The 14,704-nt window shown below is 45.5% G+C and overlaps 1 protein-coding gene across 2 annotated transcripts in view; it reads left to right on the top strand.

The window, feature by feature from the left end:
* The first annotated feature begins 522 nt into the window (after nt 1-522).
* dis3l2 (DIS3 like 3'-5' exoribonuclease 2) overlaps nt 523-14,704 on the top strand; it is a 29,670-nt gene continuing 15,488 nt past the window's right edge. Inside the window, exons 1-10 of one of the 2 annotated variants that reach the window (XM_066680978.1) lie at nt 523-576; nt 1,017-1,277; nt 2,122-2,500; nt 4,062-4,186; nt 4,632-4,685; nt 4,771-4,872; nt 9,008-9,170; nt 12,047-12,135; nt 12,760-12,989; nt 13,622-13,795. In XM_066680978.1, coding sequence (XP_066537075.1) covers nt 1,041-1,277; nt 2,122-2,500; nt 4,062-4,186; nt 4,632-4,685; nt 4,771-4,872; nt 9,008-9,170; nt 12,047-12,135; nt 12,760-12,989; nt 13,622-13,795 — 1,553 coding nt within the window. In that variant the 5' untranslated portion in view covers nt 523-576; nt 1,017-1,040. Of the gene's footprint in view, nt 577-634; nt 658-1,016; nt 1,278-2,121; nt 2,501-4,061; nt 4,187-4,631; nt 4,686-4,770; nt 4,873-9,007; nt 9,171-12,046; nt 12,136-12,759; nt 12,990-13,621; nt 13,796-14,704 lie in introns of those variants that run through there. The other variant, XM_066680979.1, reaches the window with a different exon arrangement.

Genomic DNA, 14,704 nt, shown 5'->3' with positions numbered 1-14,704 from the left:
TGTGTGGTGTCTTGTTCAATTTTGTGTTTTTATATTTTCTATTTCATTAACTCTTATTTTTGTTAACGTGTGTGGACAGTCCTCAAAGCATTTCACTGCAAGTTGTACCATGTATAATTATGTGTGTGACAAATAGACTTTGATTTGATTTGATTTGAAGAACGTCAGTTTTGAAGCCGCAGTGCTCCAAACACACTCAGTCAGACAGGCCATGTTTCATACCTCACACATCTAAGAAACCAATCCCATTAATTCAGGGGGCGGGGCTTTCCAGCTGCAGGCGAGCAGCCGACCTGTGAATAACGACCGAATAAAGGTGTATAATGTTGTAGAGTTCAGCAAACACACATTTAAAGCGTTTAAAAATTAAATTAAGAAATACAATCATGAACACAGAGGATGGTTCAATGATTTATGAGTGGAGAGAGACTTTAAAACCTGTTTCCAAGGTAACCCCTGAAACGCGTCCAAATAAACTACGGTTCCCATGATGCAACAGCGCAGTAATGAATTTAACCCGGATTCAAAGCGCCGTTACTCACCGCAGCTGTTTGGAGATTGGAGTCGGCAGAGGAGGTAATGTGAATAAAACCTGACGCTTTTTAACGTTTACTCTGCGTTGTTCGGAGGCTAAACTTAGTCTGGAGCTTTAACGACGTCAGTAACAGCTCTAAATTTGATTACATTTGCGTTAGGAATCTTTATGACGAGGCTGTAATTGGCCTTTTTTGGTAATTTTCCGTTCCACCTTAAATAACACTAACTGATAGACCATTTAATGTTGAACGAAAACTTACAAAAAAAGACTCAGGTTCTTTCATAGTTTCACTGCTTTAAAACAGGACCTTAAATGTGTTTAATCGATAATTTAACAACAGTTTTGTGAGAGCTAGAATGAGTCGTAGAATCAGCGCGTTTGTAAAGACAACAACAACAAGACGAAATGTGTTCAGGTTTTATTTTCTGACACAAACCTTTAAACTCTAAGAGTATTTGTATTATCTTTTATTTTTTAGACCAAACTGAGCCCTGTAAGCACCATGGAGTCTTCATCTAAACCCAAAGCAGGTGGCAAAGCTCGACCCAGGAAACAGAACCACCAGAAAACCCAAAAGAACCAGAACCAGCCCCAGAACGGTCCAGTTAGAACCAAATCTCAGAACCAGCAGCAGGCTGTGACTGAGGAGGTTGAGAGCTCATCTGGTGGCAGGTGTGTTCCTGGGAGGAGGAGGAATCAGAGCCAGTCAGAGTCCCCTCACCTCCCCAAAGGTGGAACGGTAGGAGCTTCTATAATAATGATGCAGTCATATCAGGCGAAAGTGTCTCAGTTTGTACATTTCTTTATACTGACCCCCAGTGGCCTGGATGTGTGAGAGATTCGGAGCTCATTTCAAACGTGGTCATTCATATGTGACATGAGGAAAACTCATCAACTCAAACTTGATGTACAGTAGTGTATCCACAGAGCTCTGTGTGTGTGTGTGTGTGTGTGTGTGCGCGTGCCTTGCTCACCTGGGGGATTTACATTTCATGTTAAAATTTTGTCTTTACTGGAAATCTGTGAAGCTGCTGTGTGACATCACCAGTTGTAAAAGCGCTATAGATAAATAAATTTGATTTCTATAAAGAAGCGCTAAGAGCCGGTCCTTTGGCTGTGGCGTGTTTCTGGTGGAAGTTTTCCCCTTGAGTGCAGCGTTTGTGAAATGTTTCGCATGCTTTGTATATGTTGTCATTTGACCCAGTGGGCAACCGTAGTTGGTCAGCACTTCCTGTATCCTTCATTTCAAATTAAAAGGCTTTGTTTTTCTTTTCTGTACACAGACCTGTCTCTAATTATCCGATACCCAGTTCAGATAACTTATGATATCAGGATTGTTACCTGATCCTAATAATGGATAGGCGCCTCTTTACTTTAAACCTGATGTCCAGTAGTGAATTTCTGGATCTGCGTCCCAAAATCTTTCTCATCTCTCTGTAAGACCCCAGCCAACACTGGAGTCTGTTGGCTAACACACCAGAAGAGGGCATCGAGTGTTCTCCTCCTCTGGAAGGATGGGGTTATTAGCACGCTGATGTCCATTCTGATAATACAACTTATGACCTGTGTGTTTTTTCCCACAGCTTTGTCAGAGCGAGGAAAGCTCTGGTGTCACAGCGGCTCCAAGCAGCGAGGCACGTCCTCGGAAGAAAAAAACCCAGGCAGATAAACGACAGAACAAAGAGCCGTGTGTGACCAGAGACGGGTCAGAACCACTCCTCCCAGCCAGACAGACCAGTGACAAACAGCCGCAGAGGAAACACAATAACAGCAAGTGTGGGGACGGAGACAGCGACTCGGGCAGCTCCCACCACACAGACGAGCAGGCGAAGAGGAAGAGGAGGAGGAAGAAGAAACCCAAAGCTACTGGAGAGGAGAAGATGGAGGGATCATTTGTTTCTGAAGCACAATCTCACATCAAACAGACTCCACAGAAAAAGAACAGAGCTCCACAACCTGAAGGTAAACACCTGTGTGGTGTAGGAGAATCAGTGGTTAGTGTTCTCCTCCGAGCGTGTTGAGTCTGATGAACAGAGGTTAGTGTTCTCCTCTGAGCGTGTTGAGTCTGATGAACAGAGGTTAGTGTTCTCCTCTGAGCGTGTTGAGTCTGGTGAACAGTGGTTAGTGTTCTCCTCTGAGTGTGTTGAGTCTGATGAACAGAGGTTAATGTTCTCCTCTGAGCGTGTTGAGTCTGATGAACAGAGGTTAGTGTTCTCCTCTGAGCGTGTTGAGTCTGAACAGAGGTTAGTGTTCTCCTCTGAGCGTGTTGAGTCTGATGAACAGAGGTTAGTGTTCTCCTCTGAGCGTGTTGAGTCTGATGAACAGAGGTTAGTGTTCTCCTCTGAGCGTGTTGAGTCTGATGTACAGAGGTTAGTGTTCTCCTCTGAGTGTGTTGAGTCTGATGAACAGAGGTTAGTGTTCTCCTCTGAGCGTGTTGAGTCTGATGAACAGAGGTTAGTGTTCTCCTCTGAGCGTGTTGAGTCTGATGAACAGAGGTTAGTGTTCTCCTCTGAGCGTGTTGAGTCTGATGAACAGAGGTTAGTGTTCTCCTCCGAGCGTGTTGAGTCTGATGAACAGAGGTTAGTGTTCTCCTCTGAGCGTGTTGAGTCTGATGAACAGAGGTTAGTGTTCTCCTCTGAGCGTGTTGAGTCTGATGAACAGAGGTTAGTGTTCTCCTCTGAGCGTGTTGAGTCTGATGAACAGAGGTTAGTGTTCTCCTCTGAGCGTGTTGAGTCTGATGAACAGTGGTTAGTGTTCTCCTCTGAGCGTGTTGAGTCTGATGAACAGAGGTTAGTGTTCTCCTCTGAGTGTGTTGAGTCTGATAAACAGAGGTTAGTGTTCTCCTCTGAGCGTGTTGAGTCTGATGAACAGAGGTTAGTGTTCTCCTCTGAGCGTGTTGAGTCTGAACAGAGGTTAGTGTTCTCCTCTGAGCGTGTTGAGTCTGATGAACAGAGGTTAGTGTTCTCCTCTGAGCGTGTTGAGTCTGATGAACAGAGGTTAGTGTTCTCCTCTGAGCGTGTTGAGTCTGATGTACAGAGGTTAGTGTTCTCCTCTGAGTGTGTTGAGTCTGATGAACAGAGGTTAGTGTTCTCCTCTGAGCGTGTTGAGTCTGATGAACAGAGGTTAGTGTTCTCCTCTGAGCGTGTTGAGTCTGATGAACAGAGGTTAGTGTTCTCCTCTGAGCGTGTTGAGTCTGATGTACAGAGGTTAGTGTTCTCCTCTGAGTGTGTTGAGTCTGATGAACAGAGGTTAGTGTTCTCCTCTGAGCGTGTTGAGTCTGATGAACAGAGGTTAGTGTTCTCCTCTGAGCGTGTTGCTCTGAGAACATTGTTTGTTCTGTTCCATCAGCTCATGTTGAAATTCTATATTTGAATCAACAATTAGTGACCTACTCCAAGCGTGTTGAGCTATTATAATCTATTTAGTGCTGTCCATCAAATGTGTTCAGATGGTGGAGAATAACTTGCAGTTACTGTTCTCTTCTGAGTGTGTTGAGCTGATGTATCTCTCCCTCTCTCTCTAGTCCGGAGTGCAGGTACACCAGGCAACAAGAACCAGAGGAACCGAGGTGGACGGAGGAGAGTGTTTGAAGACTACATGACGTTCAGAGAGGTTTCTTCTGGACTGAAGAGAGGAGAGCTCATTCAGGTCACTGGGAGTCATTCATTTAAAGAACAGTCAGGCATTTACTCCAGTGATTCCACGAAACATTGTCATCTTACTGACCCCTAGTGGCCTGGATGGAGTAAATATTTTACACAAGTGATTTTACTTGACCAATATAAATGGCCGGCCCCATGTGGGAGACCCGCTCTATGGAGCACAAACTGGTTCGTTCAGTGACAAGAAGGAAATTTAGTCCTCGTCTCGTGTGTGGGTTGCACCTCATAGAAAAATATTTGAATGCTTAACATCACTTTGGCTCCAGATTCCCACTTTAATGTTCACATCCACAGATCGAGTGGGTTTTCCAAGTGTCCACAATACACAACTGAACTGTTTTAAATAAGAATAATGTTTAATTAAAGAAAACTCATCTGTGTGCTGTTTATTAGTGATTCACGTACTGCTTTGTTGTTTACCTTGTGCTCAGGGGGCGCTGAGAATCAACCCTAAGAACTACCACGAAGCCTTCATTTCGTCCCTTGTAAGTGCTGTTTTTATAAAATTCCGTGTTTTACACTTGTGTTAAGATAAGAAGCTTGTGATGTTTTCGGGATGTTTTCTTTCAGGATGGATCAGCGGATATTTTCCTGGATGGGATTGAGGCCCGGAATCGAGCTCTGAACGGAGACGTGGTGGCGGTGAAGCTGCTGCCTCCTGAGCAGTGGAAGGTATTTATTCCACAAACTCCACAGAGGTCAAGTTTAGTGTTGGTTTGTTTAGTGTTAGCAATGAAATACTGAATTTCAGTAAGTGACAACACAAACCGCGGCATTAAACAGTAAATATCAGTACTGTTTACTTCAGAGGACGGTCATCAGAGATAATGAAGTACATTATTAACAGAACTGAGGTGGGTTTGGAGAAAAAGCCAAACACCTGTCGCTGTAGTTGGAGGACGCCTGCGATTGTGGGGAAATGTAGTTTGTTTACGTTCTGAAGCTCCGCGTCTTTTAAGGTGGAATGTTGTGTTTCAGGTGGAAAACGGTGGCTGAAGGGTAACTTGTCTGTGTTTATTCACTGTTTGAATTAGAACTCGAGGTGTTTAGTTTTGTAGCACTGTCGCTAATGCAGTTAGCCGTCTCCAGAGTTCAGAGACATTTCCACCTTAAGTGATCAGCAAAAATAAGTCAGTGTTACCCCCCTGTGGAGCAGGAATAGAGCAACATCCTCATCTCGGTTCATGCTTTTTGAATGTTTAGTCTCTCTGTTGTTAAAAAAAATGACAGATGCCTTTTTGCCGTGAGCAGAGAGAGAGACGGACTGAGACCTTTATTTCTTTTTTATCTCTAGTGAATTTTATTAAGTTGGTGTTTTTTTAACAATCGTTAATGTAGCATTTGAAGGCAACACGTCTCAATAATTTGATGCCCTAGGGGTGACAGGTGCCACAGCCCTGCGGGTTTAATGAATCTATACTAAACACAATGTCATTCATTCATTATCTGTAACCCTTATCCAGTTCAGGGTCGCGGTGGGTCCAGAGCCTACCTGGAATCATTGGGTGCAAGGCAGGAACACACCCTGGAGGGGGCGCCAGTCCTTCACAGGGCAACACACACACACACACACCCTAGTGCTTTAGGGTAATTAAACACACAGACAGCCATCCCCAGAGACCCGGGAGGAGATGGGGGGGGGGGGGAGATTAGTGCCTTGCTGATAGGGCGTCTCAGCTGTGGATATTGATGCAGGACGCTGTGCTTTTTATTTTCTTGTAGCCCCTCTCTTTTTCCTGTTGTTCCTGTCGATCACGCCGTGGCCTTCCAGCCTTAAGCGCCCTTCACTGACCTTTAGGCAATGACCTATGGGGTAAAAAAGCATGTAGTATCATGTAAAGAACAACTGACCACAATAGAAAACCAGTCTTGTCACATTGCCCACTTTGTACTGAACCCGAGCACGTAGCAGTGCAGCCCACTTCAGGCTACTGTTTGTTTAACTTCTTACAGTGTGTGAAAGTGCTGTATCAGAGTGTTGTGGTGTGATCGGGTCCTGGTTTAGTGCTGCCTGTTGATTCAGGCTCATCGTTTATCTCTCTGATAATTTCCCTGCTTAAATGAGCTCTGTCAAAATCTGGCACTGAGGTGCACCTCTGCAGTTTCTGAGAAAAAGAAAATAATGCGTTTCTTTATATAATCTAATCACGCTTTAATCACCCGTGGCTAAAGGTAATGCAGTGAGCGATTACATCCAGGAAAGTGTCGGTGTCCTGTTCCAGCTTGTGCTTCATTTACACTTGTCCATCTCACTCTTTAAACAGTGCTTAAAGGGATAGTCCTTCATTAAGAACGCATTACGGTTACAGAGCCCACGGTTACAGCTGGATTTGGAGAAAGTAAACATCAGGTACTGGTCAATAGGGATGTGTATTACCACTACATTAATAGGGAAGTACTCTCCCTCGTCTCCGCAGTGGAACACAGTTCTGTTTCTTAATGAAACGTCTGTGTCCTGCTTTGGTCTAAACCCCACGAGCCCCACAGCAGTGTTCTCCCCCTGTGTAAACAGCCCCTGTTCAGAACGCCCGCTTTCAGCACCTGTTCCTTTAAATGATAATGAGCCGCTCGCTGTTCACCCCGACCCCGAGCGCACAGCAGTGAGGAGCGAGGAGCAGAAGCTCTGGTTTTTAGCCGTTTTCACTCTGTTCTCTTTCTTCTCCGTTTTTACTCAGTGCTCTTATTTCTCCGCGCTCATTGTGTCTGTTTTGCTGCGTTTAACTTTGCCTTTGTGCTCTCACATAAACACAGGTCCAGTGCTGTGATTGGACAGACTCAGACGAGGGGGCGGGGCCATCACAGAGGTAGTTTTAGGGTCTCCATTCTCTGAAGGCAGGGTCTTTATCAAGTATTACGGAAGACCTTCTATGATGTCAGTGAAATTTAGCACCGCCCACAAAAATCCAACTGAACAACACTGGGGGAAAATAAATGATTAAAATCTCATGAAAGCCTGTCTTGTTCTCTCTGCTCTGAGTCAGAGCACATTCACCCCACACACAGTCAGCGGTCAGGAGAGGACAAGGGCCCGGAGTGGACAATGGACTGGACAGTACGAAACGTACTCAGTGTAAAATGTGCAGTAGGACGTTGGTGTACCAGCAGCGCTCGACACATTTGACTAATCCTGTCCGATGCAGTTTGTACACCTGACTGAAACCTGTCCAATAATCTGATTTACTTAGTGGTTAGCATCATGCTAATACAAGCTCCCATTTGTTGTTAGCTAGTTTGTAGCTGCCTAGCCACATACCTCCAGTGCTTAGATTAAAGAAGCAAACCTCACAGAAACCTGCTGAACTTTTCCTTCCCTCCCGCGGTTCTAACGAGTATGTGATGTTTTGCTTTGTCATCAATACATTCAAAGAGATCCTGCTGTTTATTTAAGAGGTTATTTTAGAGAGAGAGTTTTTTTTTGCCCTGAGCTCAGATGTGAGTGAAAGCTGCGGTGCTCAGAGGCAGGTTGTGTCAGGGAGAGGTTTTGTCAATAAGCAGAAGGGCAGGCGCGTAATTAAAACAGAAGAAAACTGAGCCCTTTCCAGCCCAGCGGCACACAAACACCACACACTCCGCTTCAGAGTCGTTTAAGGTGAGATTTGACAAAATATCCTCCACCAGCTCTGTTTGAATCGCTCTGGGATATGATATTGGAGAGCGTTGTGATGATGATGGGTTTATTGGAGCCAAGTAATGATTCAGATTTCTGATGATAACGTTGAAGACTTCCATATGAACACCGGACTGGAGAAGCATCGTGTTAAAGGGCACATGTTATGAAAAGATCCCTTGTTCGGTGCGTTGTTTAAATTCAACATGAGGGTCCCACCAACCCACACACAGTGAAACAAGAACCCCCCTGTCCGTTTTCTGTGTGCTCCACAAGCCGTTCTGATTCTGCTCTGCTTCTGACGTCCAGTGCAGAGACTTTAGAATGGCCCTGCCCCCTCGTCTGAGTCTGTCCAATCACAGTGCTGGACCCGTGTTTATGTGAGAGCGCGAAGACGAGGTTAAACTCAACAAAACAGACACAACGAGCGCGGAGAAATAAGAACACTGAGTAAAAACGGAGAAGAAAGAGAACAGAGTGAAAACGGCTAAAAACCAGAGCTTCTGCTCCTCGCTCCTCACTGCTGTGCGCTCGGGGTCGGGGTGAACAGCGAGCGGCTCATTATCATTTAAAGGAACAGGTGCTGAAAGCGGGCGTTCTGAACAGGGGCTGTTTACACTGTGTGCCTTGTTTCTCTCTGGTTCTTTTCACTTCACAGAAGGCGTTGGGTGTGTGTGGGCTGTTCTTCCTGTTCCCCTTTAGTAAAGACTCCAAAACGCTACCTTGACAGTAATTCAAAACGGTACGAACGGCAGGTGTGTGCTGCTCTATAAGGGAAGTGCCCAGTGTGTTGTAGATGTTTCAAGAAATGGAGTACAGGTAATGAATAGAGTGACTGTCAGAAATGAACCAAGACTGATGAAGCTCATTGTGTTCTGTCTAAGCTCTGATTTTTAAACAAGAACACGTCCAATTCGGGGCCAAACACCAGGAAATACAGCTTTGGATTTGCTACAAGAACAGACACAACTATGAATAATCTTTTGTAATTATTGGACCCTTTTAAATAGCTGTTTGACACGAGTTGCACACAGTAACACGTCTGCAGAACGTTGGAGGGCTGAATGTGGTTTGAGAGTTGAGGAACATCTGGGGGATGTGTGTATAGAAAGTAAAAGATAAGATGAACAGCGCTCTTCACCAACGACTAATGAGAATGTGACAAGTTTTGACTGGTACTGTGTGTTGTATTTTATATAGGTGGTGAACGGAGAGGGCTGTGAACAGACTCCTTCAAGAAAAACTCCAGCACGCCAGGGGTCCTCAGGAAAGTCCTGCGCTCCAGACGTTATCGTGGAGGCTCAGTACAGCGAGGACGAAGAGCTGATCGGGAAGATGGAGTCGGTCAGTCTGCACGCTGCAGGTAAGGCATCAGAAAGATGGAATACATTGTTCACATGAAGCAACATTAAATGTTCTGCATCTTAAAACAATCCTAGGTAAGATTTATTTTTACTCCTGGGCTCCCCCTGCAGTTCAGAGTGTAATTCACGTTAACAGCACTGTCCTGAGCTCAGAGGGGAGGGGGAGGGAGTGAGGGTGAGTTCCTATCCCTTTTCCGACTTTGCATAGTGCAGTTTCTGTAGTGCTGAGCCTGGAGTAGCAGCTACTGAAGCTCTCTTCTACTTGGAGTTGCTTTTAAGAAGCGAATTAGGAAGAGAATTTCCTAATCAGCAAGTGTCGTTCAATGTTTATTACAGACACTGTACAGAAAAATGCACCGGTCTTCAATAAATGAAGGGCTTTATTATTTATTTTATGGTCAATAAATATTTCCACTGCTGTGTGAGGTCATTCATTAACAGCAGTCTCGGGGCAGTAATGGAACTGGCAAAGATTATTCTTCAACTGTTTGGTCAATGCATTTTCCATGTATTAAATGATCTCAAAATAACAACTTTGTGGAGATGAGATTACGTGAGAAACGAACACAAATGGACGTTCGTTTTGTCATGAGGTGCTGTGAACTGCAGGGTGCACTTGGTGGCACTGTGTGGAGGATCCGAGGTCATCGTCTGGCTCACTAGTGATTTCATTGGTCAAATTTGTCTCTTACTAATTGCTCGGTAAGTCTGTAGGCTGCTGTTTCTCTGTCCTCGTGAGGCAGATTATTGAGACGCTTGTCACGGCTTGTTCCTGCCCACTGCATGCAACGGTGTTTACTTTCCTCAGCGGATAGCGGTGCCTCATCGGTTCAGCGCGGTGGATTGTAGTCTTCAGGTTTTTATCACAGTTCTAATTATATTTCCTCGGAGAAGAATAGATTGGAGTTGTGTTTTCAGTGCATCATGGGATTGCCTTCAAGGCTAAGGAACTGTTCGATGCTGCCTTAAATTTCAGACAGATTAAGGTATCTCAGTAGGCAGTGTATTTAAGGTGTCAAAGAATTGGCACAGCCTACGCGTTGGCAGCGTGCACAGTACAACGTAAAATTCTCTCTATGTAGACGGCTCACTAGGTTTAGGACGGACCAGGTTCATGATCAGCTTCAAAAACTGAGAGTTAAGGAGCTTCATGCAACACTTAAGAGAATTAAGTTTTCTCTTAAAACGATTTGACACTTCTCTCTAAGGGAGGTTTGAGGGGAAACTTAAGGGCAGATTTTCCCTCACTGTATTTTATGGACCTAAGCACAGTTTTGTGACGTATGCTGCAGTGAGACTCAGCTGATTTATGGAGTGCAGTACATTTCAGACTCATGGGTCTAAAGGTCCGGGAAACATCTCCGCAGCCAGAATAACATCGGTGAGGTAAAGTCCATTGTGTGTGATCTACATTAGGCCCTGGTGTTTACTCTGGGATTGCTCCGCTGACGTCAGCATGTTGAGTCACTCACTGGTGAGTAAATAGCCAAAGGTGGAGGACGGGTGGAACTTAGTGCTGCACTGCATGGAGACGAGGAGCTTATCTGCTCCAGCTGAATTATTATTTATTGATTTTTAAATGTAGATCTGAACCCTAACACAGTACTTATTTTCTTGACACACAAAAAAACTTAATCTCTCGCTGCATTTTTTTGAAATAGTAACAGCTCCTGTCGCAACCAACTTCACATCACTATGATTAAATTTTAGAAGAATTTACTGTCGTTGTTGTTGTTTTTATTTTTTTTTGTTTTTTTAAAGGTTTTAAGACATATATAAAAGCATAGCTCTGAGTTCAGTCGTACTGTGCACAAAAAAACACATTAACGGCACGTTGTCATTGAGGCTAAGCCCTCTGGAACTGTCACTAAATGAGTGAGAATGTGAGAAATGGCACCCCTAGTGGTCCTTTTTCTAACCATGAATGAGAGTGAGTGAGTTAGGAGTCAGTTCTATGAGGTATTTCACATATAAAAATGATCAAAACCATAATAATAACTGTAGTAATAACAGAAATGCCGTGAGCTTGCTGCCCCCGCAATGAGAAACGCAGTCACTAATCAGATTCCTCATGTTTCCATGGAGATATCAAACAAATAGTGTTTGTACCTGATTTCTGTGAATGTGTATCTGTTCAGACCTTCCTCCCCCGATATCTAAAGATTAAATCATTAAACACTGTGGAGCACAAAAGCGCAGGAGATTCCACTGCTGCAGTGACGAGGGGTGCGGAGAGTTAAGGACAGCCCTGAAAGACATGATTGTGTTGATGGAATGAATGAGCCATTCTCTCAGTCTGCCTTAAAGAATCATTGTTACATGCTCAGATGAGTGCGGTCTTTAGGTTTTTATTTACAATTTAAAGTCCAGTGAAAGCCCAGAGAGACCTGGTCTCTACACGTTTAATGCTGACTAAGCGTTATTCAGGTTCTCGTGTAAGTTCATAAGTCAGTCTGCCTTCTTACGAGCCTAATGTACGTTCAGTATTTCAATTCCACCTTAAATTTTGCACATTGCAGCTGCAGCGTTTTTAAGCCTCCCTAGTTTCCCCTAGTGTAGTTCCCTTTACAGCGCTGTACTGAAATTAACGGGGAGTGGTGGTCCTACCCTCCTCCAAAAGTTACATAGTGCAGTTTCTGAAGTGCTGAGCCCAGAGTAGCAACAACAGAGGCTCTGTTCTCTATTAAAACACAGTGGAGCATCACAGTGGTTTTGAAGCTGTAGTTTTAAGGTGGCAGAAAAAATTAATAGTATTGTTTATATATATATTAAGCTGTTGTTACATCACTCAGTAAAGCCTTGTGCAACCAGATCTGTTCTCTACATGAACCCAGCTCTGACATGTCTTTGTTCTCTCCTCCACCATGTATTTCAGCTCCTGCCACTCCAAAACAAGGTGAACACCCTAAACCCTGCAGCACTCCTGGATCTGCCTCGGAGAAGACTGTCCAGAAAACCGGGAAGGTACACGCTCTGTTTATTTGATTCTGAGGAAATCCTAGCCCTTAAATTCAGCGCACAAGTCAAACATTGAGCTGCGGGACTTAAACCTGGAACGTCTTGTGTTTTGGTTTATGAGCACCGTTAAGTCTGGTGGGAGTTCCTGTCTGTGGTGGTGGAGGGCCTCGGTATGTTTATGTCCCACATACTTCATTTAAAAGGGACTCTCTTGTTCTGTTTTCAAGTCAGTGACCTACTGCCCTGATGTTTCCTCTGCGCTGGAGTGTGTTCCTCTCTTTACAGCAGTAACAGCCTCTGCTCTTCTGAAAGGGGTTATACGAGGTGTTTTAACATTTCCTGTAAAGATTTGGTGGCGTTTTTCTGTGTAAACATCAGTGAGGTCAGGGGCTGACACTTGGGCTCCGTCCATCACTCCAGAGAATCCTCTGGGCTTTACACACTCCTCTAGCCCTGCCTTTCTCAGCCGGGGTCCAGCGGCACCCTGATGCGTGATTTGGAAGTGCTGCTCTAGCTCACTACTGGCATTGAGTGATCATGGTGATCTTAGGCTCATGTGCAGCTGCTCTGAGGGAACACGAGGAGGACTTGAGTTGTTAACCTTGTGTCACCGTGTGTGTCTTGTTCCAGGTTGTTTACATCGTGGAGGAGAAGCACTCGAGAGCAGCCTCAGGTTTCATAAAGTTCCTCCCAGACAAGACCTTCGCGATGTTTGCTCCTGTGGACCACCGCGTCCCGAGGGTGAACGTGCCGCTGATCGACTGTCCCGCAGACTTTCCCTCTCGCCCCGGGGATTACACCAACACACTCTTCATCTGCGGGATAACACACTGGCCTGCGGACAGCACCTTCGCTGAGGGGTACGAGCACCGATCACAGCTCAGACACACGGAGGGAACGGGCTGCGGTGACAGAACAGGGGTTCATGATTAACTAGTGTTCAGGAGAGTCCTGTAGGAAAGTCCCTGAGCTGCTCTTCTGCTGGACAGTCTCTGCCTAGAGCCCTAGACTCGGGTGATCAGGCGGTCCTCAGCCCTGTCCTGGTATGAATTTGGTTTGGTATGAATCAATCAACCCAGCACAGTGAGTTTAAAATGGGGGGAAAATTGAACTTTAGACTAATACGATGTGGCTAAATGCTTTCTGAAACACTCAACGTAGTCCAGAGGGAATGTCCAATGACTCTTTACTTAATTTAACAGACTTGTCTTTTGGGCTTAAGACATGGAGACAACTTAAATCCCTTTTTTTAAATCTACACCCAACACCTTGCTTGTTAGCCCAGGCAGTTTTAAACGAGTAATTACCTGCACAAGACCCTGGAAAAGTCAATCTGTTTTCGATAAACACGGTGACATATGTTTACAGCTCACAAACTGAACAGCTTTCATTTACTGTTGGTGATTACATTGTTTCTGCAAGTGATAATAACATCATAGGAATGGTCTGTATTTTGTACATTGATGAAAAGAGATGATCTCTCTCTCTCCAGACGTCTTGCTAAATCTTTGGGCCAAGCAGGTGAAATTGAGCCAGAGACGGAGGGGATCCTGATTGAATACGATGTGGATTTCTCAGAGTTTTCAGGTGAAGCCTTGGCCTGTCTCCCTCAGAACCTGCCCTGGAGCATCCCACCAGAGGAGTTCACCCAGAGAAGAGACCTGAGGTGAACGTCGTCTCTCAGTTAACAGTAAAACTGTCTCTTCACTGAAACCCTACAGTTTTGTTTTATAAGCACAATGTGGTAAAGGCGTTGATTAAAGAGGAGTGGAGAAAATGGTGGATTACTCCTTTAAATGTTGTCTCTTCATTCATTCATTCATTCATTCATTATCTGTAGTCCTTATCCAGTTCAGGGTGGCGGTGGATCCGGAGCCTACCCGGAATCATTGGGAGCATGGCAGGAACACACCCTGAAGGGGGCGCCTTCACAGGACGACACACACTCGCACACACGGACACTTTTGAGTCTCTTGACACAGAGAGAACACACCACACTCCTCACAGACAGTCACCCGGAGGAAACCCACGCAGACACAGAGAGAACACACCACACTCCTCACAGACAGTCACCCGGAGGAAACCCACGCAGACACAGGGAGAACACACCACACTCCTCACAGACAGTCACCCGGAGGAAACCCACGCAGACACAGGGAGAACACACCACACTCCTCACAGACAGTCACCCGGAGGAAACCCACGCAGACACAGGGAGAACACACCACACTCCTCACAGACGGTCACCCGGAGGAAACCCACGCAGACACAGGGAGAACACACCACACTCCTCACAGACGGTCACCCGGAGGAAACCCACGCAGACACAGGGAGAACACACCACACTCCTCACAGACAGTCACCCGGAGGAAACCCACGCAGACACAGGGAGAACACACCACACTCCTCACAGACGGTCACCCGGAGGAAACCCACGCAGACACAGGGAGAACACACCACACTCCTCACAGACGGTCACCCGGAGGAAACCCACGCAGACACAGGGAGAACACACCACACTCCTCACAGACGGTCACCCGGAGGAAACCCACGCAGACACAGGGAGAACACACCA

The sequence above is a fragment of the Hoplias malabaricus genome, chromosome 9, assembly GCF_029633855.1.
Source record: "Hoplias malabaricus isolate fHopMal1 chromosome 9, fHopMal1.hap1, whole genome shotgun sequence".
Lineage (NCBI taxonomy): Eukaryota > Metazoa > Chordata > Actinopteri > Characiformes > Erythrinidae > Hoplias > Hoplias malabaricus.
This window is presented reverse-complemented; position numbering and strand designations above follow the sequence as displayed.